The sequence below is a fragment of the Camelus ferus genome, chromosome 9, assembly GCF_009834535.1.
Source record: "Camelus ferus isolate YT-003-E chromosome 9, BCGSAC_Cfer_1.0, whole genome shotgun sequence".
NCBI classification, from domain to species: Eukaryota; Metazoa; Chordata; class Mammalia; order Artiodactyla; family Camelidae; genus Camelus; species Camelus ferus.
The window spans coordinates 44,631,553-44,656,006 of record NC_045704.1 but is presented as its reverse complement, the minus strand read 5'-3'; the positions used below and the strand labels follow the sequence as shown (position 1 = coordinate 44,656,006).

The 24,454-nt window shown below is 52.4% G+C and overlaps 2 protein-coding genes across 7 annotated transcripts in view; one reads left to right on the top strand and one right to left on the bottom strand.

Annotated features, from left to right (window-relative positions):
- The window catches only part of SMPD3 (sphingomyelin phosphodiesterase 3), a 79,660-nt gene extending 68,674 nt beyond the window's left edge, over window positions 1-10,986 (top strand). For all 4 annotated transcript variants that reach the window (XM_032486608.1, XM_032486605.1, XM_032486606.1 and 1 more), the window contains 6 exons: window positions 4,044-4,119; window positions 4,235-4,390; window positions 5,184-5,273; window positions 5,563-5,626; window positions 7,493-7,655; window positions 7,937-10,986. In XM_032486608.1, coding sequence (XP_032342499.1) covers window positions 4,044-4,119; window positions 4,235-4,390; window positions 5,184-5,273; window positions 5,563-5,626; window positions 7,493-7,655; window positions 7,937-8,038 — 651 coding nt within the window. In that variant the 3' untranslated portion in view covers window positions 8,039-10,986. The remainder of the gene's footprint in view (window positions 1-4,043; window positions 4,120-4,234; window positions 4,391-5,183; window positions 5,274-5,562; window positions 5,627-7,492; window positions 7,656-7,936) is intronic.
- Window positions 10,987-11,977: 991 nt separating this feature from the next.
- PRMT7 (protein arginine methyltransferase 7) overlaps window positions 11,978-24,454 on the bottom strand; it is a 33,415-nt gene continuing 20,938 nt past the window's right edge. For 2 of the 3 annotated variants that reach the window (XM_006180592.3, XM_032486604.1), the window contains 10 exons: window positions 21,054-21,181; window positions 20,501-20,636; window positions 19,456-19,539; window positions 19,028-19,075; window positions 18,255-18,344; window positions 16,974-17,135; window positions 15,726-15,800; window positions 13,510-13,670; window positions 12,491-12,587; window positions 11,978-12,256 (listed from right to left, as the gene is read on the bottom strand). In XM_006180592.3, coding sequence (XP_006180654.3) covers window positions 12,083-12,256; window positions 12,491-12,587; window positions 13,510-13,670; window positions 15,726-15,800; window positions 16,974-17,135; window positions 18,255-18,344; window positions 19,028-19,075; window positions 19,456-19,539; window positions 20,501-20,636; window positions 21,054-21,181 — 1,155 coding nt within the window. In that variant the 3' untranslated portion in view covers window positions 11,978-12,082. The remainder of the gene's footprint in view (window positions 12,257-12,490; window positions 12,588-13,509; window positions 13,671-15,725; window positions 15,801-16,973; window positions 17,136-18,254; window positions 18,345-19,027; window positions 19,076-19,455; window positions 19,540-20,500; window positions 20,637-21,053; window positions 21,182-24,454) is intronic. The other variant, XM_014555769.2, reaches the window with a different exon arrangement.

Below are 24,454 nucleotides of genomic sequence, written 5' to 3'. Positions count from 1 at the left end.
AGCCTCTGGAGCAAGGGCCGCACCCCAGTGCCCAGACCCCCACTTCCTCTTGTGTGGCTTAGCAGACAGAGAACTGGGGACCCCAGCTCTCCACTCACAGTCTGAGTTGCTGAAATTGAAGGCATTCCTCTTATAGGTGAGCAACCTCCCCATTTTGGCATGTGGTCTATCAGCGTTCTATTCCACAGATGTATTTTTGTCTCAGCAGCCAGAGTGACTTTCTGGGGAAGGAGGGGACATGGTGTCAGACTTGGGGCAGTGAAGGGAAACGAACCTTCTTCCACCCTACTACTACTACAGATGGCTCAGAGGCCAGGGTCCCCTGCAACCCCACCTGCCACCCACATGCCCTCTCCTCATCTTTGTCCCTGATCCAGCACACCCTGACCACCATGCCCACCAGGATCACAAGTCTCCCTGGGACAGCCTCTCCGCTGTGGGCTTTCCTCCAAACCCCCACCTGTCTGCCCATTCCTTCCAGATCTTTGTTGCCTGCCAATCCACCTCTCTGCCTGTTCCTTCCAGATCTTTGTCGCCTGCGCATCCTTTAAATGCTAATGCTCCCTCTACCTCCTGGATCTAAAAGTAGTCTGCAGGTATGCTGAATGTGGTCCATGCCATTAAAAAATTTTCTTGTTGGCCAACACATAAAAATCAAGCTATTTCACATAAAACCCAATCTGCAACTTCTCTCCCCACCTTGGCAGATCTGGCAACACCAGGCCTGCTACATTCTGCCCAGATCTCAACCTGAGCTGGGGGTTGGCAGCCCTCACAGCAGGGCGACCCAACTTGGCCAGCCCTCTTCACTTCTGAGTGGTTATCTCAGCCAGCCGGCCCCAGGCACCTTCCCCAGGAAAGTGACTCCATGGCCTCCATTTACACACTTGCTGAGGGTTCTCTGTGCTCACCCAGGGTCCCAGTTTCACTTTGCAGATACCTCTGCCCCCCACCAATCCCCAGCTGCACTGTAATGGCCCCAGCCACCATTCCTCTGCATTCACCCATGTGTGTTTCGGGGTGTCCTCCTACTTCTAATCCATCCTCCTCTTGTCCCAGGTCTGATGCCTTTTGCCCCTTCCTGCTGCCTGGGGGAGAAGCCCAGCCTTCACCTGGGCCCCTCCTATGTCCCCGGGCTCTGCTCCAGACACACACTGGTCCTGGTCCTGCCCCAGACTGGCTGCCCCACCTCGGTGGAGCTCTCCTCGGCGGCATCTGGCACAGCAGTGTTCCTTTGTGGATTCCTAAGCCCTTTCCCCCGGGTGTCTTGCTGCTTGCCTCTCCCATCAGACAGAACAAAGAGTGAAGCCATTGTGCCCAGCACAGCAGACCTAGCTCATCTCTGTTGGCGAGAGTGTGCCTGTTTCTCTGCATGGAGGAATGAAGTAAATGAGGTTTCAGGAGCCACGCTAGCTCCAGGACAGCCAGGGGCTGGAAAGGTGCTGACTTGGCTGTACAGAAGCCTCGCTCCCTTCACTCAGGGCTCTCCATCCAGCCCTGCCTTCCCATTTACTCTGAGACATTTCCCATCACTTCCTGTCCTCGAGTAAAGTGTGCTTCCCTGCTACCTAGATAGCCTGAGAAGAGCGGGCTGGAACAGCTTCTCCCTCACTTACGAGAGCCTGATTCTGAACCCTTCTTTGTTGACAGTCTTTGCCCACCAGGACTAAAGGCACAAACTCGGAGTGATTGTTTGTTTTTGCAAGAGAAACATGAGCTTCTGCGGCTCCCGAGGACTCAAGCCAGGAATCAATAAGTCCCCACACATAATAAAGTGGATCTTGGCAAGCTCACAGGGCTGATTGAGAGCGAGGAAGGGGGTGGGGGCTTGAGATATCTCATTCTGCATGTCTATCCTCCCAGCAGGTTCTCCTCAGCAACAGAGCTGAGTGGTGCCTCTGCACTTGTCCCATTTCTGCCCAGGACTCAGCCCAGGCAGGTGACATGAAGAGCTGAGTGAGGGGCTGACGCACTAAGAGCATCAAATGGGCGGCTGCTGAAAACCCTGGCTCAGTCACTAAAGCTCAGAAAGCAGCGTAGAGCAGGGGGTGGAGCTGGGCATGGGCCGCAACATCAGATTTGAGCATCAGATGTGAGCTGGCCTCAGTGGAGCCTCATGACCCCAGGACAATTACAGTGTAATTTTAGTATAATCCTCATAGCTGTTGTAGGGCTCTAGTAAGGCCATGTCCATGAGGCACTAAGCAAGGGTGCTCACTGGTGTAAAGGTTAATAATGAGGAGTAACAGACTCCTGGCCTAAGGAATGCGGGGGAGGGGGTTGAGAAGCGCCATCGTGTGGCCTTGGAGGACATTGTGTTTTTGAAACAGGGGAAACAAATGGTGTGTGATTTCTGAGGCACTGGCAGTAGGGAGCAGGGGGTACCATTGGGCTGAAGACTGGGTCTAGAATATGGCAAGGAGTGAATAGTAAACATGTGAGTTTATAAACAGCCCCAAATCCAGGCCCATTATCAAGTAAACAATCGTCCATTCCCCCTGGACACTGGAAAGGAAAGATGTGCACTGATCCAGGCTTGGAAAAGGGATGAAGAGTTGTAGAAAGCTAAGGGTGTTTGATGATGCAAAAGTCCCTGTGGAGAATAACGCTAACCTGACTTCGGCAGTAAAAAGGATGGAAGCCTCCCGAGGCTCTCAGAGCAGAAGACTGCAATGAGTCCAGGCCACTCTTAGCTGGAGGCCGTGTAGAGCTGTGCTCAGCAGATGCCAGGTACACCCACCCTGCACCTTGCCCCTCAGCCAAGAACTGGCCTCTACGGTCTTCCTCCCTGGAGACTCCCTGGGGTCCAGGGCCTGGAATAGATCATCATAGAAAACCCAGTCTGGAACAGATTAGCCAAGTTTGGGGAAGAAAGCTGAAGTTCAGATGGGAGGACAGCCCAGAGAAAAGAGGGTAAGGAGCCAACCAGCGGCCTCTGGGAAAGGCAGCCAAGGATGGTTTGGGAAGCATGCTGGGAGGGATTCTCGCGTCATAGCCTCCAGCATGTGCGTGACCAAAGGACCTGGTAGAGCCGGCAGGCTCAGCAGCCATCCCTCACCTCCCCAACCACAGCCTGACAAGGGCCCAGGCTTATACCAGGCTCACTGCTGGGGGCCGAGCTGTCTGTGACATACAATAGAGATACTAGTTTTATTACACCAATCTATGGAGACAGCCTGCCAGGGTCACATGCGGTTGGGCAGGGACGCAGGAAGGAGCCCCCAGCCCCACTCCACCTACTAGGGACTCTCTCCAGTGAAGGAAGTGAGCAAGAGGCAAGGACCCAAAGTCTAGGGAGAGTGGAGCATGAAGGCATGAAGAGGCTGCTGTGGAGGAAGGAGGGCTGGGCTTGGGATGGAGGCTGTGGGGTGCATGGGGTCAGCCCATGACACAAATGCCATGGAGACAACAGCCAGAGCTGTCATCCCAGATCTGGGGACTACTGGGGACCACAGCCAAAGAGCAGAAAAATGACCACTCATGAAGCCAGAGGGTAAGAGACTGGGAAGAGAGCGAGCAGAGGGCAAGGTGTAAGGCCTCTCAGAATGGACGGAGGGTGGCGGGCTTTGTGGCTGGGCTGCACTCCAGAGGAGATCTCAATCTAGACATCTGAGTAACGGGCTCCAGGGTGTGATCAGGTTCAGGGTATCACCAAGGGGAGGAAGAAAGAGCCACCAGACAGGAGTGGACAAGGAATCATGGGGCTGGCACTTGAGAGTCATCCCTCTGGACATTCTGGTCACCAGGAGACAGCAGGGACTTAGGGAAGAAATCTTCAGTGACTTCTGCATATCTCCTGTAAAGCCCTGCATGAATTGTCGGTGCCACTCACCATTTCTTCATGCATCTGCCTCTCACACTGGACCAGAAGCTCCTGGAAGCAGGACATGTGCTGTTCCTCCTTGGGCCCAAGTCTAGTCAGGAGCTGACAGAGCTGGGCTAATGAGGGTCTGACCTGGCTGGGGGACAGTAGTCACCAGTGTCCCCCTGAGCAATGATGACTCACAGTTCTCGTTACCAAACCCTCACCTCCTCCCCCACAGGTGCAGGTGGGAAGCACACCTCAGGACCAAAGAATTGTCGGGTACATCTCCTGTACACACCTGCATGCCCTGCCAGGTAGGGTCCAGCGGCCAAGCTTCAGCGGGTGGGGGATGTCCCCCCAGAGGGCTGGGATCAGCCTGGCTGGGGTCTGGCTGCTGCTTCATCATCTCTCTGTGGTTCTGCCCCACAGAGGACAGTGCCATCCGGTGTGAGCAGCTGGACCTGCTTCAGGACTGGCTGGCTGATTTCCAAAAATCTACCTCCTCGTCCAGCGCAGCCAACCCCGAGGAGCTGGTGGCGTTTGACGTCATCTGCGGAGATTTTAACTTTGACAACTGCTCCTCCGGTGAGGCATGCTCCTCCTCATTCAGGTTGGCCACTGTAGGAAGCATGGGTTCCAATCACAGCTGGAAAGACTGTTAGGCAGCTGGAAGAACTTCCTACTCCTCAGGAGCATGGGGATGAGATGGTTAGCAAGACCATGTTTTCTCTGTCCCCGAGAAACCCCCGAATGAGAAGAGCCCATGCTCTGCATAGAAAGCTCAGAGGTCACTTTGCTGGAGACAAAGACCCTAAAGATGAACCTCTGGCAGGAAAGGCTGGGAGCCTCTGAAACCCAGATTAAGGGCGAGTCAGCTAATGATATTCACCAAGACTTCATTTAGCTCTTACTTTGTACCAGGCCTATTCTAATTTTAATTCTGACCTGTTAGGACAGGTCACCTTCCTCTCTGAGTCCTGTAGGGTCATTCCTCACTCAGCCCGGGCACCCAGGACAGTGAAGGGCAGGAGTCCTGGCTGTGGCAGCATCAGCCAGGGCCCCAGGGTTTGCCACAGAATCTGGGAAGGCCTCAAGATCACTGTCCCCTGAAGCCAAAGTGGGACAGTGACCACTGTCCTCAGACAGAAGGAAAGCTGAACACTAGCATGTGTGTGGTGGGGGGCAGGAGGGTGGGATTTTCAAAGATACAGAAAACCAGTGACAGATGAGCCACAGACCCTATCCAGAGGCAGTTACTGAGTGATAGGGACCTGGTGGCTCAGAGTAAATGACCGGAACCAGAGGCAGGTGGCCCTCTAAGACAGGCCAGATACCCAGAGGCCCACAGCATCCCTTCCCTCCCTTCCTCCCTGCACAGACGACAAGCTGGAGCAGCAGCACTCCCTGTTTACACGCTACAAGGACCCCTGCCGCCTGGGGCCTGGGGAGGAGAAGCTGTGGGCAATTGGTGAGCTGGAGCTGGGGCTGGGGCCAGGGGCTGGGGCAGGAAGGCAAAGGGACTGCTGAGGCCTGAGCCCACTGTGCTGAGGCCTGACTCCGCACAGTCTTCCCAGAGAGACCGGACAGACCTCTAGGATCTGTCCCTAAATCCCTACTGCTGGGGGCGGTGGTTGGGGGGCACTTAGCCACCAGGTCAGCAGAAACTCTCGCCTACCCCTCCTGCCCTAGAGAGGCGGTCCTCCTCAAGGCTGGCTGGGCCCTGCCCGCAGTGACCACTCTCATCCCCTTATCCCCAGGTACCCTGTTGGACAAGGACGGTCTCTATGATGAGGAAGTTTGCACCCCTGACAATCTGCAAAAGTAAGTGTCTAGCACTCATGCTGCTGTGGTCAGGTTGGGTAGGCAGATCCAGGCATCTCCTAGGTCTGGGAGGAGCACTGAGCCCGGACTCAAGTGTGGAGAGATGGGCTCTGTGGTCAGATGAGAGCACACAGCTCCGTGAAAGGACGACTGTGAGAGCCTCAGGGATGCAAGCTGAGGGGCAGGCGAAGGCCGTGGTGGACCTCACACCCCAGAGGTATCCTTACCAAGGAGAAACCTCTGAGTAGGCCTGGGGTCTCGAGGTGGCATTTCCTATACCAGCACCCAGAGGCCTGGCCCACTCTACAAGAGCTTGTCCTGTCCCAAGACCCAGCCTGCCTTGGGCACAGAAAAAAGGACCAGAATCTCCCAGGGTGAGACCAAGCACTGCGCAGACCCCTGTTGAAGAGCCCTCGGGATGCCGTCTGCGGTAGTTACCAACTAGGCAAATGAAAACAGGAACAGAGCTAACACAAGCTAGTCATTTTCAAAATAGAGACAGTTCTATTCCAGTCAAACTGCATTCTTGAACCCAACAAGACTTCCATAAAGGACACATTTGAGAGGCCAGCAGCAGAGCCAATTTATAATTCACAGCCCGAAACTGCACACAGTCACGGCAATGGCTCCTTGTAGCTAATTTGAGCCAATTAATTAGATTACAGACTAAATTTGAAACATCATCCTATGCCAAGAAAATTATCTTTTTATGAGATGATGATTTAAAAATGACTATCAGTAACTCTTAGATCACTGATGCTGTAATTAATTATCAAAGGCAAAGGACAGTAATGGATTACATTTCTGCTATGTAACCATGTTCTGCATGTCATTAGTGTTATTTATCTCAAGGCTGATAAAGACCTCGTAGAAATCCACATTTGCTGGCCATGCCTGTCCAGGTGCCCTGTCCATTTGTCCAGGCGTTAGGTGGCTGGGCGGGCCTGTGCAGTATCTCTCAGGGGCTATGCCTCTCACCCTTGGCACTGGCCTGAACCAGTCCTCCATGATGGGGGGTCCCTTGAAGGCTCCTCCCCACTGGTGTCCAGGCTCTGGAGGAAACCTGACAAGAAGCAGATGGCAGACAAGGAGACAGAAGACCCAGATTCAGGGTGTAATGCTCCACCTGAGTGCCCTGCCCTCCCTATAGAAAGAACCCTGACCAGCATTTAAGCACTAATATCAGTTACCTTCCTCTGAGAAATGACAGCCACATCCCACCTTGTTCCTTTCTTGGCACACCTGGTCCCTGAAGTGTCCTAGGGCCACAGCAGTTGTTCTTGTGTTAGAAGAGAAAATGGTGGCTCAGGTTTGATGGCACAGCCACTCAGGGACAGAATGACATAGGAGTCCAGCCCTGGGATGGGGCCTGGGTACTCTCCTGGCTACCCTGCCCCACTGCTACTTAAAACAGGAGTCATGAGTAAGGGGGTAGGGGGCCGTTTGGGGACTTCCAGAAGAGAAAGGTCCCTGAGGTTCACTGTAAAGACCAAGTTCCCCAAAACAGGCCCCTATTAGCTCAGAGCAGAACCCCATCCTGGAGACGAGATGAAAATTCTGTCCCCAACTTGGTCACAGGTTCTGGGTGGTGCCAACATCCTAGTTCAGAAAGGGAAGGCGAGTGCTGGCTTTCCAAGGTGGACATGGGGCTGTCCTGGAGTGGCTCAATTCCGTCTGGAACTCGCAGGCTCAGACTCCGTCTCCCTCCATCCCAATTCCTTTTTGGGCTCATGGGGAAGATAGATCTCAAACACAGGGGTTTGGTCTTTCTTGGGGGCGAGATCCTGGTTCCACACTCAGGACCTGGTGTCAGGGCTGGGGGTGGGGCTCACCTTCCCTTCTTGTGCCTTCTGTCTGTGTGAGCAGGGTCTTGGAGAGCGAGGAAGGTCGCCGGGAGTATCTTGCCTTCCCCACCAGCAAGAGCCCTGGAGGAGGCCAGAAGGGACGCAAGGACCTGCTGAAAGGCAACGGCAGGCGCATTGACTACATGCTGCACGCGGAGGAGGGGCTGTGCCCAGACTGGAAGGCCGTGAGTCTGGGGCTGGGCTGGGCTGGGCAGGGCACCCAGGCCCTGCCCACAGATAGGGACCCTGTGCCCTGTACCCCTCAGCAGCACTGAGCTCTCCTCTGAAATGGGACCTGCCAGTCCAGGAGGCCTTTGGGACCCAGAGGTCCTCCCACCCCTCTACCTTCAGGAGGTCTAGGCCAGCCCCAGCCTAGGGCCCCAACCCCTGCCAGGCCCCTCCTTTACAGGATGCCCTTTGGGTCTAATTGGGATGTTTCTTCCTCGCCCCCTCCTCACTCTCACAGGAGGTAGAAGAATTCAGTTTCATCACCCAGCTGTCGGGCCTGACTGACCACCTCCCGGTGGCCATGAGGCTGATGGTGTCTGCAGGGGAGGAGGAGGCATAGACTGGCCACGTCATCACAGCAGCGGGGTCTCCGCCAGCCCTGTGAACTGCAGTCCCTCCCTGGCTGTGTCCCCTCCAGCAAGCACTGCTGGTGCTGGGGGAGGCGGGCAGGGGCCCGGGAGAGCCACGGTCAGTCCTGAGTGAGCTGGAACCAGCGCTGCCTGGCACCTCTGGGCACTCGTGGACAGGAGTCAGGCCGGCCCAGGGAGTCCAGGCTGCCCAACCAGTGCCATTCTTTCAAAACGTGATTTTCTACAAATCTACAGCACAACCTAGTTTGTAACCCATGGGTTAGTATGAGAACCGGGTTTCTGTACTCTTTGTATCTCTTCTCAAGCTTCGTCCAGGGTTCATTACTTCTGTCTGCTGCCATGTTGTCTCGCATGCCTGCACCCTCGCATGCACGCTGCCCGCATGCCACATGCCACGCCACAGCCACAGACCCCTTGCTCAGGCCTCACCCAAGGCCAAACTCCAAACACAATCAGAACCAGCCAAAGAAGCATTCATTCCTGGACACAGGGCCACCGGCTTGCTGCCTCCAGCTGGGACAGCTCACAAGCAGGGACCATGAGGGCTGTGTCCAGTTACCAGCGAGCCCAGGCTCTTCCCCAGGGTCTTGCATTCAAGGGCGATTACATTTTAAAAAGAAAAACGAAAAAGTTAAGAACAAAAATAACCCTTCACTTGAGAGGGTCTGCAAGCCACGAGGGAGAACACTGCTCTTGGCAGGCTCCCTTTCCCCAACACAGCAGAGCCAGGAGCCTCCCTCCAAGACTCCAGTGTGGGCAATGGAGCCATAGACAGGAATCTAGGGAGAGAACGTCACTTTTTTACAGGAAGAAGGGGAACTAAGGGGGGTGGGGGGCTTCTAATTTTGAAAGTGATGTATTTGTAGCTTCTCTTCTGTCAAAACCAACACATCCTCTTCTTTCTACCTGATCTGCCTCCCCTACAGACACCTCTCTGGTTCAGGACCAATCCCTCCCTGGGACTGTCCCCATCCACGTGCTTGGCTGAGCTCAGGAACCTTCCACCTGCCTCTGGGTGGGGCTGTGGCTCTCCCCAGAGGGCCCTCCCAGGCCCATCCTCAACAGCAACCCTGGGGGCCCTGGATGAAGGGGCTGGAAGCCAAGGTGCAGGGCAGCCTGTCCCCGCACCAGTGTGCAGGCCAGGGGTGGCAAGGCCAACGGCCCCTGCTTGCCCTGGACAGGGAATGGTACTGGTTGGCATACAGGCACATAGATGTCCACTCTACCACCATGTGACCAGGGCCAGCCCCGGGCACCTAGGCATGATGGTGTGGCAGACCCTGCAGGTGAAGCCCATAGCTCCCCATCCCACGGCAGCACTGCCTCTGCCCACCTGCCTTTTTAACACACCTGGGGATGCCCCCCAAAGTCAAGCAGTGAGGGTTTTGTCTGTTTTCAGGTACAAGGCCCCACCAATTCCAGGGGCTGTTCTTTGCAACCCTGACTGGTCTCCCCTCCTCACAGCACCTTGACCAATGTGCCCGCCTGGCTCAAAGCCAATTTTTCCTGAGGCTGGGGGTGCATCAGGACCCTGCTGCCAGGAGCCTCCTGGTGCCGGTGCCCTGATGCTGTGCCTTGTCACCTACTGAGCTGCAAGAAGGACCAAGAGGGGGCCAAACAGCCAGCCAGAGGCCAGGCCCTGTGCTGGGGCAGGACACTCCTGAGACACACCTGTGACAGCACTGGTTTGTCTGAACCCCCTGGCCAGAGTAGCAGCTAGGCTGAGGGCTTCACTGCTTGGCACATTTTCCTGGCTAGGCACCCAGCCTCACCCCAACTTGAGTCAGGAGGGGCTGCTCATCGCTTAGGGTGCAGGCCTCCCTGGCCTCTCTGGCTGCACCCCTCCTCCAAGGCCATGGCTTTGGGGCCTTGGCTAGGCTTCACTGGGTCAGAGGTCCCCCCACTCCCCAGAGCAGCTAGCAATCTGCTCACAGGTAGGGCTCAACTGAGCAGGCACCATGCCTATGTCTGGGCCTAAGCTGAGGCCCCAGGCTGCAGGTCAGCTGTGTACTCAGGAGAGCAGTGGAGGCAGAGCCAGGGCTCCTGAAGCAGAGCAACCCCAGCACAGCTTCTATCCCTCAGAGGGGCCGCCTGCCTCCCAGGGCAGCTGGGTGGGAGCCAAAGCACAGGGGCACAAGCTTCTCTCCCTACTCATGGGGTGGCCTTAGGCAAGTCATACCTCCCTGTGCCTCAGTCATTTCCTGTCCTAACAAGGTTGCCTCTGCCCAGCCTGCCTGGTGTCCAGAGCAGAGTTGGCCTGCGCTCCCCCCAACCCTGCTCCCCTGACACTCCCTCCGGCACGGTCTCAGCACCGAGGCTACCATTGCCCAGCCACATGTTCCATCAAGCCTGTGGACTCCCAGGGTCACGCACAAGCCAGATTTTTCCATTTCAGTTTTTAAAAAAAGAAAGAAAAGACACATTGCCAGGATCTCAGACTCTGCGGCATTGAGGCCTGGGAGGGACAGATACGGGGTCACCTAAATCCCCAACCAAGGCCCCACACCTGCCCCAGGCCCAGCCTCCAGAGAAGCCAGGAGGCAAGGGTCAGCTTTGGAAGAAAACAGTCATTTCATTTGTCCAAACCACCTTGAGTTTTAAGTATGGATATTAATCTTGATGCTTTTTAACTATTGTATTAACTTGCTAAGATTTAGAAATACTGTTTTAAAAAAGGAAAAAAAAAACACTTTTTTAATTTCTGTATTTTTTTTCTGTATGGTATCCTCATGGGACATTAGGGGTTTTATATGGTAAGCACACCTAAGATTTTGGTAAAAACATTATCAAATATATATCCAGACAATTCTTCCCTAGAAGAAAAACAATCTTAACACATATTTTGAAAGGAAAGGTGTTTTTTTTTTTCCTTTACTGGTGCTGAAAGGAAGGATGGATAATGAGAAAATAAAACTGTGAGGCTCAAGGCTGGTGTTCTCTACTTATTTGAGTGAGAAGCTGGGGCTGGGCTCTGCTCTGACTCCAAGAGGCTGGGTGGCCAGGTGGGGCTGTGGGGAGACCGCTGTGTGGGGTCTGCCTTTCCTGCCTCTCCCCGACAGGATGGGCACAGCCTGGGTCTGCCCTGAACCACCAGAAAACCAGGCCACTTGGGTTCTCTTACTCATTCCCTCTGGAACTGGGAGCCAATAGCAGAAGGGTACCTTGAGTGTGGGGAGAAGCAAGGCTGGGGCCTCACTGGGACTCTGGCCTTCCTGACAAGGCAAGGCGGGGCTGGCATGACCACACTTGTACCCAGACTTCCAGGGGATGAAGTTCCTCTGCTAGAAAAGGGGGCACACAGGAAAGGGCTGTACCTCTTGGCTCCCTTATCCTGATGGCTGGTGTCTGGGTCTGCATCTCAGGAACCGCTTTGGGACAGTCTCCACCCTGTCCTCTGAACAGCAGCTTGGTGTCCAGGTGTCCATCTGAGTCACCTGCTGGTGCTGCACAGAGGCCAGACCTATACAAATGTGGCTTGCTGTTACCTAGCAAGTGAAAGGGTCTGAACCTGGTCCTTGGCCTGGTCCTGCCAGGGTCTTCAAGGCCTGGGACCCAGCCACAACTCAGCATCTCTGCCCCTAGAGGGTCCCCCTAGCTGGAGCAGGCAGGTGGGACCCAGAGGTTCCCAGAGTGCAGGCCAGGCTAGGCTAGCTCCCAAAAGAGCAGCACGCCCTCCTGGAACTGCACAGCTGAGAGCACCCCAACCTGACCAGCCCAGCCAACTCAGATTCTGTTCCCTTCCAGGAAGGACAGGAGGAGCTTTCACAGTTTAGAGCTTTCTGAGCATTTCAAAACAACTACAGGGTGGGCTCTTTGGCCCCTCCTCAGCTCCAAAGCAACCCTTGCTTCCTGCCATATCTGGAGCAAGGAGCTGGCGGTGCAGAAACACAAAAAGGGAAGAGACTTCCTCCAAGCCCAGAGGCCAAGCTGGGCCCTGAAAGGAGAGGTGCCTTCATCTTCCTTCTCAGAAAGCCACACCATTCAGAGCCCGGAGCCCTTGGCCACTTTATTTCTCAACAAGTGAGGGCATCTGAGAGCGTAAAATCCATGGTGACATCTCCAGTGTCAGGGTGGAATGCCACAGTGTAGCTGACAGTCCGTGGGCTGTCCGGCGGTGCTCTGGAGTCCTGTGTGGTGTTGAAGAAGTACACGGCCTGCTTGCAGTGGGGGTTCCAGCAACAGTCCCCCTGCAGGAGAAGCAGTAAGAAGGTGGTGAGGGCTCCTGGCACCCAAGCCCCTTCCTGGCCAGCCTCCAGCCCAGGCAGCTCTCAGTGAGAAGCTGCTGCTCACGGCCGGGTGACCTAGGGCCACGGAAGAGTTATCCGGCCACATGCGCCAGGAACACCCAGAGCTCAGGCAGGTGTGACGGCAGCACCTCCTCTCAGATTGGCCCACGCTGGGACTCCAGCACACAGCACTACCTTGTTCTCTGCAGGCTTCAGGAGGCCAGTGCTGACCGTGCTGTCCGGGGTCAGGTGGTATTCCATCCACAGGACAGCCCCATGGCTCCTCCCAGACCTGGGGGCGGGGGAGGGAGAACATTGAGCCAAAAAGAAACAGCCACACGAGAGGTGGATGGGCGTGGCCATGGCTCCCCTCTGCTTTCCAGAAACCTCTGGTCTCTCCCACTTCCATCCCCCACCCCGCCCCGAGTCAGGAGGCTCCTAACACACCACCTGACTAAAGGCCATGCAGTAAAATGCTGAGCAAGAAAAGCCACAACCCAAAGCCCCCAATGGCTCCTCAGAGCCTGGCCAAGCACTCAAGAGTAACCATGGGGCAGGGCCAGCAGGCTGCAGGACCAGCTTCCTCGGCCTGAGGTCATGGAAAGGTTTGGTCCAGAAGGCTCAAAGCGCAGCCTGGGCATCAAAGGCTAGAAGACTTCTCCCAGATACCCTGAATGGCAGGCCCAGATGGATATCTGCCCTGCCTTCCCCTTGTTAAAGGAGCCCCAAGGGGCTCTGGGCTCATGGTCACCACCCAGTCAGAAATGGGTTATTTCTCCAGCAAGAAGCAGCTCCTCCCCTGAAGGGAGCTGAAGCTGGAGCTAGAGGGTCCTGACTATGCATCACAATGGCAGCCCCTGCCAATTCCTAATCTGCTTCAATTCCCAGGAGAGTTCAGGAATACGGTCCAATGGGTAACCATAGCAACCAGATTCACATTTCTCTGCAGCTGTGTGTAACATGCCACTTAGCTCACAGGGAGCCTCAGATGTGGGAGGATGAGCAAGCTCATTCTGGCTCTCCCTCCCCACCCAGAAGCTGTGGAGACCCCTGTACACTCAGGGCCACTTCAGATCAGAAAGGGCAAGGCAGAGACAAGGAGAGCCATCCCGTCGCATGAAAGCAGCCAAAGCACTCGGGTAGTAACTACCAGACAGAGAGCAACCCCTGCCACTCCCTTCCCCCACCGCCCCCACCCTGGAGCCTACACTCACCTCCTCAGCTCAATGGTGCCCTCAGCACGGATAGGCTGTGGGGGAACAGGCTGCAGAAAATCAAAGGTCAGGATCTGCTGGGGCTCGGAGAGGCTGCGGCATGGGTACTCCCACAGCGGATGGGGCTCGGCCTCCTTGCTCTCCCTGAAGTCCAGGGCACACTGAGAAGAGAAGAAAAGGGAAGGCAGGGGTCTGCAGAGGTAGAACTTGGCAGCCATGGGACAAGGGGCTCATGTCTGCCCCATGTAACTGCCACAGTCACATGGGGTAGGGAGTCCTCACAAAAGGTCCACGGGTGCCTGGATCAGACCAACTGGCTTCTCTGTTCCCTGCCACAACTCACGAGCCGTCTCCATGGCAAGTTGCTCTAAGCTTTATTTTCTCCCTTTTAAAACTGGATGACACTGCCCATCTCACAAACTACCTTGAGGGCTAAATGTCTGTATTTGTGAAAACACCTGCCATTTGGACACTCACCTACTCAGTGACCCTTACTGAGCACTACAACTGCCTGTGCACATAAGGCTTTCAGTCTAGATGGAGACAACTGGGAGATAAGTGATTGTGGTGCCTGGGGGACAATGACCTCCGGCTGAAAATGGGGCTGCGCAAGAAAGCTGCTGGAGGGGTCATCGCTGGGCTGCCTCCTGAAGGTCACACAGGAGTTGGTAGGAAGGAGGAGAGTGGACAGAGGCCCAGCAGGGAGAGGATGGAGAGCAAACCAGGACAGGCCAAGCAGCAGGGGACTGTAAGAGTAGAGGCAGGGAGTCAGGGAGTCCTACAGCGTTTTCCCATAGGGTTAGACTTTGGATCTACAGATTCACTTGGGCTCTGTGTAGAGGAATGCTGACCAGGAGAGAGAGGATACGTGGTCATAGGCAAGAAACGAAAGTAGCCCAGACCAGATCAGCAGCAACAGGGGAAGAAACTGGCTCAGTGAGGACCTGATGGTTATGGAACCTGATAACCAACTGCACGTGAAGGCGAGGACTTGTCTGGGAAGACACAGGGGTCCTGAGCCCAGCAGTCGGGTATGAAGTGGAGGCAGGTCTAGGACAGGACCACTGGAAGGGGCCAGGCTGGGGATGGGGGAAGAACAGGTGGGACTTTGGAGCATCAGGTCAGAGTGCATGAAGACATCTCAGTAGAGGGGCCACCACTCTTAGCTATTTTATCTGAGCTCAGGAGAGATGAAGACATTGGCCAGGAAAGATGGGGGACAGGGACAGTCAGGGAGAGCAGAGTCAGGGCAGGGGCCTCAGGAAGACCTAGAACACGACACCTTAAGGGATGGGAAGGGGTGGAGGAGCCCAGTAAGGAGCCTGAGGAGTGGCCAGAGGGAGCTGGAGTGTGCAGTGACTAGGCACAAAGGAGATTTCTAAAAGCATGGAACAGTCAGTGGTCTGCTGTGGAGGAGCAGGTAAGATGCAAAATGAAAATGTCCCTTTTTTCAAGTGAACGGATTTATTTACTTAAAAAACGTTTATACAAACAATCCACAATTGCCACAGAAAAACGTAAGCAGAAAGATAAGCAAAAAGAGAAAAACATTAACCACTTCCTAATCACACAGCTACCATTTTGGTGTCCCGTATTCCACCCCTTTTCCTCTGTCTGTGTGAATTTTTTTTTTGCAAATTCTATTAATATATAAAAATGGGATGGTGTTCCCTGCCCTGCCCTTCTCACAGGGCTGCATCATGACTCTTCACGCTGATCCTCACAGAGCTGAGTTTCATTAGCACCTTCATCACTGCCCTGGGTTCCCAGAGATGCAGTCCCTCGTGATTGACTTGATCCCCTACTATGTACAAATAACCCTGCAGGACCCTCCTCCCACATTCCTGCCCCACCTTCTAAAGACTGTCTCAACCGGGAACAAGCTGCTGACATTGGCAGGAGCAGTTCCGGTGGCCCGGTGACGAGGGGCCCTAGCCCAAAATTCTGAATCAGGGATTATAGCTCAGGACGAGAATTGCCTAATACCAGACTTTGAGACACAATGGCTCTCAGGCTCGTGCTCATGGTGAACCAAGTAGAATGGATATACCTGCCCTCACTGTCCCCAGCAGAGGAGCTCTATGCATGCTGACTGCACTGTCCAGCCTAAGTCCCTCCATGGAAGCCAGACATCCCTGTCAGAAGCCTGTGGCTATGTGGAGTGGAGGGGGAGTAGGGAGTGTGACACTGCAGGTGGGAGCTGTGGCCCTGCCTACCTTAATCATGTCATCCATGATGTGCACATCGAAGCCTTCACAGTTACCACAGGGGCTCCGGATCCGCCAAAGGTCCTGTAAGGAAGGTGCAGCCTACACTGACATCCACACCCACCAATGGGGCAGGTGGGCAGGCCATGCCAAGGGTTCTGTGGGACAGCACACAAATGTCCACATCCACCTAGGGGCACGGCAGTGTGGTGACAAGAGCAAGAAGGGTCCATGAGTTAGGGGGCTGCCCCAGCTCCAAACATGAGGCACACCTTGCTGTTCCCACAGACCCGGAAGAGATCTTCATGGCTGAAGGGACTCAGAGACACCAAAGAACGAAGATCAAACCTGCAAAGCCTCCCATGACCCCAAACCCTCTCCTATGGGGGACAACTGGCCAGAGCTACCAGGCTAGGGTTTCTCACTCCCTGTCCATCTTGAACACTGGTTCACTGGGAAGAGATCTGTAAACCAGTCCTCGGGGCCCTGCGCCCACAAAGAGCGTGAGAATGATGGGAAGGCGGGGACCAGAGGTGTACTCAGGCCAGTCAACTTTGTAACCTCTGTCTCCTGGACATACGCCTGAGAACAAGCATCATTCCCCACAGCTCCTGTCTAGATATAAAAACGAGAATTCACATGGAAATGTGATCAAGTGAATAAACAGCACAGAAGAAATGCCCAGAAAATTAAGCAATGGAGCCACTAAGCTACCAATGGATAAAGCCGTTCTTATCAAAGAAATATCAGAGGTTCACTCCACATTTCAGGTTAAAAGCATTTCAAAACCCTTTTAATAAAGAATGCCTTTTCCAAAATGACTTTGTGACTGTGGTTCTGCTTTGATAAGAAAATTAAAAAGAAGCTTTTCAATTTTTTCTTGCATAAAGAAGCTGACTTGTCCATTTCGAAATGCTTTTAACAACTGGAGCCTCAGCTCTTAATGAGAGCAGAGCAAGCTGCACAGCTTGTCTTCTGAAACTCTTAATTTATATTTTTAAATTATTCTGATAAGCCATAATTGTAAAACAACAACACACAGCCATTTCCATTTCATGTGCCAAATTACTGCATTTTTACAAAGGCAAGCCTCTTCTACTCAGCCCTGCAGTGTGCTGATATGGAAAAGCAGAGGCCCAAGTCATTAAGACCCGAGTTGCTCCATCTGCATTCAAGGTCTTTACAAAAAAAACAAAGTCCCCCAAGCCCTACCCCACCCCAACCCACCCTTTCCAAGAAAACCTCTGGGTAGCCTACCCTGAACTCCACGACCACCACATGCAGCGAAGCAGCCTGGGGCATCACCACGGCACCAGGCCCCAGGTGCCGGTCCACAGCAGTCCGCACATACCAGAAGTACAGGTTGTGCCAGGGCAGCAGGCTGGTGGTAAAGAACGGCTCACCCAGGAGGAGAGAGACCTGGCGATCAGAGCGAGAAGCAGGGCCAGGGAGTCAAAAGGTTTCAGCTCACAAGTGAAGGACAGGTCACAAGTTTCACAGGCTCACTCATTCATTCATTCATTCATTCATTCATTCACTCACTCACTCACTCATGCACTCAGTCAGCCAGTCAGTTGACAAACAAGCATGTCAAGGTCTGCACTGTCTTTGGGGATATAAAGATGAGAAACCGACATGAGCCTTGCCCTCAGGAGTGCAGAGTGGAAGAAGGAGCAAATGAGGCTGGGGGCTGTCCTCAGAGTGCGGTAAGCTCTGACAGAGGCAAGGAAGGGGCGCATGGAGGGACCCAGAGGTCAGAGCATCAGGAAGGGTTTCCAGGATTACATCCCTACTCAGTTTTATCCTGACAATGTATTATCAGCACTCATTTGCCTCCCTCACCAGGCTCAGAGCACCACAGAAGTAGGGACATAGGCCACCCAGTATTCTCAGCACAGTACCTGGCCCACAGCAGATGATCAGTGAGGGTCTGCTGATTAGATGAATAAATGCACAAATAGGAGTCAGAAAAGCTATCACCAAGGACATCTGTAGGGGAGGATCGAGTGAAGGAAGAGACCGATGAAGGGCTGAGAGGAGCAGCCAGATAAAAGGACAACCATGAAAAGTCAGTCAGTCTCTTAAGAACCTAAACAGAAGTGTGTTGAGGAGGGAGAGGTCCCTGGGTTGTGAGGGTCCTGGAGGACAGTGAGATGAAGCCAGCAGGGATGGCAAGTTTAACAGCTAAGGTTACTGAGGGACAGGAGGCACACACAGGGGACTGAAGCGCAGCTGTGGCAGGAGGAATGGATGGGAAACTAAGTGAGGACAGCAGTGCTATGAAGGAAAAAGGGAGGACACGACGTGATGCTATCAGTCCCAGCAGAGCCATTCTGCCCTCACTGAAGCAGCAGAGATTAGTGAGAGTTGAGGAGTACAAGTATTTGCTCAGCAGGCATCTCTGCAAACCTCACCACATCCGCAACAGTGTTGAGTCCTTAGCTTGGTGAGGTACTAGGGGACCCACAGTGAGGCCCAGAGAAGGGGCCGTCTCAGAGCCATACTGTCCAGTGCAAAGGCAGAGCGCTTGCTCCTCACCTTTTTATCCCCCAAGTCTGCAGGTGTTAATAATTCAGGCCGTTTCTCTATCATATTAATTTTATCTTCCAAGTGGTTAGCCTTGAAGATCTTAGAGAGAAAACAAAAGTATTGTTTTTGTCCAGGAAAAAAAAAACAATTCAAAGTTGCTTTATCTGTTTGCAGTTCTCTGGCCAAATAGTTCTGGAGCACCACCTTCAGCTGCTTTGTGGAACTTTTCCCCACCGGAGCGTCCTATAGACCACAGGGGAGATCACGAGTGAAATGTCGTAAGAGCATAAGAAATCTCTCCTGTAGACACATCAGCAGGACTTAGCAGTGGTGGAGCCTTGTAGTCTGGTGGAGGTGGGTTATCCTTCAGAGAGGAAATCAAAACCAATCACTGGCCAGGAGGAGAAACACCATCACGGAACCAACCAATCAAGCCAGTTTGTGAGCAGTGACTCCCTGGGCGCTGGTGACCCAGAAACAAACTGAATTCTATCACTGCAAAGATTTTAGTTTTTTTAGTTTTATGTGAAGTGAGGAGAAAAGCCTACACTTCTTTAGCCACAAAAAACAAAGGAGAGTCTAAACACTCACTGCTATTCAATGACAGCCCTAGAAGACTTCCAGGCTAGCTCTCAGCACGGGAGTCACGAGAGCTTCACTTGCAGGTGCTACTTCTCCCAGTTCCCTTGGTTCCGAAGCTGCTTCAAAGCGATCAATCCCAGACTCAGGAAGGCAGGCCCCCCAGGTCCCCTCATTATTCGGTAACAACAATTATCACTTACTTTTTTCATCAGTCTATGAGAAGCTGCTGAGCTCTCTACTGTAAATACCTAAAGAGAATACCACGCTATTAGCCGTGGGAGATTTACTTAACAGAGAAAGAAATTAAAGGTTAAAATGCAACTCCAAGGCAGAGGGCAACACCTAACCAACTCTACCTGTGTTCATTAGCCCCTGGGACAGAACAACATTCTGCACTGACCCTAGGAAGATGGCAGACTCAGACTTGGGAGCTATATGGCAACAGCTATAGCCTGACTCCTGCCTGCACACAAGGCAACAAACCCCTCAGTCCCTAACCCAAACATGCCACAAGTGTGGCAGGTGCACCTGCAAAAAGCTTTAGTCACAAAACTGTGTACCTAGATCACATGACACCCTAACTCAAAAGCCACCCTCAGGAAGCTGGTAGAAGTTACATGTCCAGTACCTGCTCTGCCCCGAGGTGATAGGCCAACATGGAGAGCAGGCTGCCATCGCTGATGCACAAGCAGACACTGTCTGGCTTCAGCACCTGCAGGAAAAGAGCAACCTCAGCACAGGTTTTCTTACAATGTCAAGAAACTCTTGTTGGCAAACTGACAGAAACACGCCCCGTCTGACTCCCTAAATCACTCTGATCATTCTGTCTGATCTCCTCCTCACTCCACCCCTACAGCACACAGCTGGATTTTCTTGTGTCCCCAACACCAGCCATACTTGCTTCCCAGGCCCACGTGGTAACCAGCCCCACCTTCCCACGTACCCGCCCACTGTCAGGAAAGACTCTCCTCAAGAAAGCCCAGCTGAAAATCTGCCCTGTTTACCAGAGGCCACCTCCCAGGCCACGACCACAGGCCTCTTTCCTACATCACAGCAGCTATGGGCCTGACGAGAGCCAAAAGCAGGAATGCCTTTACGGGTCACAGACACCTCTGAGAGAAACTTAGGACAGCTGGGATCCTCCCCTCACCCCACCAAAATGCATGCATGTGCACACATGACACATATCTCTGCATACAACTCCAAGGGGTCCAGAGATACCCCCTTCAAACCTTGTGTGTGGTCCTCAGGCTGAGAGACCCCTGCTATAGGCGGCAGGGAGCAAAGGTTTTCAGGAGAGTTACATGACCAGATTTACATTTTAGAAAATTTTAGAAAGATGGAAGCAGAAGAAAGGAAGAATGGGGTGGCTGAATCCACAGGGGTCACCTACAGGACCCCTGCTGACCACAAAGGCAAAGTGTCTAGAGGACAAAGGAGGGGCCGGGGGAGGCTTGGAGTCAGAGGCTCTCATAGGAGAGCCCTCAGGTAGTCAGAAACAAGCTCCCCAGCCTCTGCCCAAATGCCTGCCCAGAAGGAGCAGGCTGAAGCCACTCACGGACAGACAAGGGAGCAAGGAAAACAAAACCAGCAAATTATAAGCAAGCAAAAAGCTGGGATCCGTGGGACAAACCCCTTATGGTCCACATCCACCCAAGGGGCTGGACACTTACCGTACTCAGGGCCTGGACGTACTGATCAGTTCTGTCCTGATCATTGATCTCTCCAAATCGAGGCCGGTTCCAGAGCAGATGAGCCTGGCAGTCACACACGGGGCGTGCTAGGAGGACTCTCCCATTCTTTTCGGGGCTGGGCCAGGAGATGAACAGACACAGGGCAATAAGGGTGATTGCTAGGCACCAGTGAGCATGAACATACAGCACAGAGACCTACTCCAGTGAACTCGAGATGGACCAGAGGGGACACTCCCCTGGTCCTTGAGGGGACATGAGTCTAGGCATTGGTCCTCAAGTGGGCCTTAGAGGTTGGAGGGCCCTCCAGTTCAAGACCGCTCATATATATCTGCTCCAAATGGGGTCCTGCAACCGGGGCAGCCTCTTGTGAATACACACAAATGGGCACTGAAATATCCAGTCACAAACTTGCTCTTATTCTGTTCAGATACAAATGTGGCCACTCAAACCTCCACAGGGTCTGTAGAGGGGATTTATATAAACACACAGTGTCACAAGCCTAGTGCCCTACCCTACAAGGCTCGGGGCACACCTGGTCTTCTGGAGGCTGTACCACACACAGTAGTCATCGTGGTGGGCTACCAGGCAGAGGACTGAGCCCTGGATGACAGGCTCTTCTTGTGACAGGAAGTACACACATTGCATCCAGTGGTCCCGCCACTGAAACAGAAAGAGAATCAGCTGTCACCAAGTGCAACAAGAGCAACACTTCTAATCTAGGAACCAAAACCCAAGCCAAAAATTAGTTTGCAGGGAGACTACTCTGTGGACTATAGATAGCTACTGTGGCCAAAGAGATAAATAAAAATCTCCAGTCAGAGAGGCTAAAGGTCCAAAAGCTTTCTGGAACACTGCTGGCTTTAGGAAGATAGAATGTGGCCTAGGGTGGCGTCGAGAGAGAGAGAGAGAGAGAGAGAGTGTGTGTGTGTGGTGTGTGTGTGTTTGTGTGGTGTGTGTGGTGTGTATGTATATATGTATATGTGTGTGTGTGTGTGTGTGTGTGTAGACAACGATCAGAAAGCAAATGTGGTAAATGTGTAGAGGGCATATCAATGTTCATTTTCACTTACTTTGTGGATTTAAAATTTTCAAAATACAACATTGGGAAAATAGCCAGCCCTGCTTCTCAGGAAGGCATTTGCCAACTAAATATCATCACCCATCATCTGGTTCTACAAGAATGAAGTCACTAGCCACTACAGTCCCTGACCTTCCACATCCCTGAAAGGAGTTCAGGGCAGAGATCAGGAATGCGGTACTCGCTGCTCTGGGGAAAACCAGCAGAACAGGCCTTCAAATAGGTATTTTGAGATTTTATGAGCCCAATTTCTTGCATCTTCTCACATCTAGAAAAGCACTAAAATCATTAACGGTGACAATCTGCTCCTCGTGACTACCAGCAACCTTTGGCCAAAATGTGTGCTTGACTGCACATATCCCCCTTCACTAAAATCGTATATACACTGACCTCCCCAGCTACCTCTCTGGGACAGCTCCTCAGAGCTATCTGAGAGGCGGTCTCCAAGGCCATAGTCCTCATCTGGCCCCAAATAAAACCTAACTCAACTTTCACGTAGTCCTTTTTTTTTTTCCGGTCAACACATTCTATCCTACCTGGTCTTGAATTTAACTAAAAGGCAGGTGAAAGACATTCCCATCTATTTAAGATGTCTATTTGAACATAAAAATTAGAAAATGAAAATCTAGCCAGATACATGTTCTGGAAAAAATAAATAGTAACAAGGAGGGGAAAAAAAGGTTCTCTAAATCCTGCTATTCATTTCTTACTATGTAAATTGATCCAAAGAGACGAGAAGCCTTGCCCAACCCCTCCCCCGCTCCCACAGTGCATCCCTGTCACCATGGCCTCCCCACACACCAGCCTCCCAGGTCCTAATGCTAAAGAACTGCTGACAAAACCCACTGTCTGAGTGAGACGCTAAATATATTTTTGATCAAGAGCATTAGTGAAGTCATAAGGGTGATTCATTAGCAGCTTTTCAAATTCCAAATAATCCAAAAGTTCATGAATAACTGAAAAATTGTGCTCTACACTGGAATTTGACACAACATTGTAAAATCACTATAACGCAATAAAAAAAAGTTTATATTTATAAAAAAAAATAATAGTCCAAAAGCCACCACTGGTAAAGTAAGGACACAAGCCCCATTCTCAAGAGATCTGGGGATGAGTACCCACCACCGATGCCTAGACACGAGGCCCTGCTCCCCTCACTGGGTCTGGCAGTATGTGGTTACCTAGCATGTCTTACATGAGGATTCAAGGAGAAAATATACATGGTAGCACTTTTAAGATACACAAGTGAAAAGTAACCACATTTTATTAAATTCTTATGCCAATTTTGCAACCATCACACTCCTGCAGAGGAAGAAAGCAGCCCAGTGCAATCTAAATTCTGTGGGAGAATTCTGACCTTCCCTCCCACCACCTTTCATTACCACCCCTACCCTGCCACACACACTCAGCCTGCAGAGGACCAAGGCTGCACAGAGTGGAGCCAGGGCAGCCCACAGGCCCAGGGTGACTGATTGCAATCCCACAGCAGTCACGACCCTTTGCACCAACTCAGGGACTGAGGGAGCTGCCAAGGCCTTCCCTAAAGTCACCCTGTGTATACCCAGAAACAGCAGATGAGTAATCAAAACAAAGCCAGTGCCCAGCAAGTGGTAATAGGTCAGAAGATACTGAGGATGGTGACCAGGATCTCCCAGGGAGAGAAGAAAGCTTTGATTCTGCACCCTTGAAGTACATTTCCCACGTTTTCCCCCTTGAGTGCGTGTGTGCAGAGGGGGAGAAAACACATGCACATGAGAAAAAAATTCAAAAAATATAAAAGGGTCATGGAGCGAAAAATAAGATTCCATTCCTCTCTTAACCTCAAGCCCTCTTCCTAGAAACAATCATTTCTACCAATTTCTGTGAATTATTACAAAGATACCCTTATATCCATGGACCAGCGACATATACTCATAAACACATATACTCTTATTTTTAATAACACCAACATTAGCACAGCACATACTGTTCTGCACCTCCCTTTGTTTTACTTGATCTATCCTGGAGACTGCTGCCCATCAGTGCAGAGAGAGCCACCTCACCCTGAGCACAGGAGGTACAGGACGTACAGGAGGTACAGGAGAATGGACTTAGCCAGTCTCTGCTGGTGGCCTCTAGGTTGCTCCTGTCTTTCCCATTAAATCAGGGCTGCAGAGCGTATCCTGGTATACATGTCCTTCTACACATATGTAAATCCATCCAGAGCCTAAGTGTCTGGAAGAACTGGTGTCACTTTCCATCCTGACGCCTTTGGGCCTTGCTGTCCTCCAAGATACCCTGACAGATCATTTCCTGCTCTTCCCCCACAGCTCTACCAATGGTGTGCACACTTTTTGAACTTTATCCACTGATAGATGAAAAATGGTATCTCACTGCAGTTTAAATTTGCACTGGGTCTTAGGAGTGAGGCTGGACAACCTTTTCACATGTTAAAGAGTCACATGTATTTCCTTTTCTGGAGTTCACATCCTCCACCCACTTTTACTGAGTTGGAGAAGGGAGCTTTTGAGGCCACAGAAAATGAGGCTTATAGACAGGCTGCAGTTCTCTACTCCAAGCTAATCTGAAACCTGAGGTTCCCTAGGATTACTCCGTAGGCAGGGATGTGGGACCTAAGAGTGGCTGTGCCAGGACGCAGGAGAGCCAGAACATCAAAGCTTCTCCACGGCTCACTGTGTCTGCTGGTACTGACCGTGAACTCGGCCTGAGAGATCTACCTTATAGCTTACTACAGGTAGCTTTGCCTTTTTTTTTAAACTATTCTTTGACAATGATTCTGACATAGTCTCTTCTATCTCTAAATTCTTGTGAATCTAAGGTTCAACATCCTACTTTTTCATGACCGAAGTGGACAA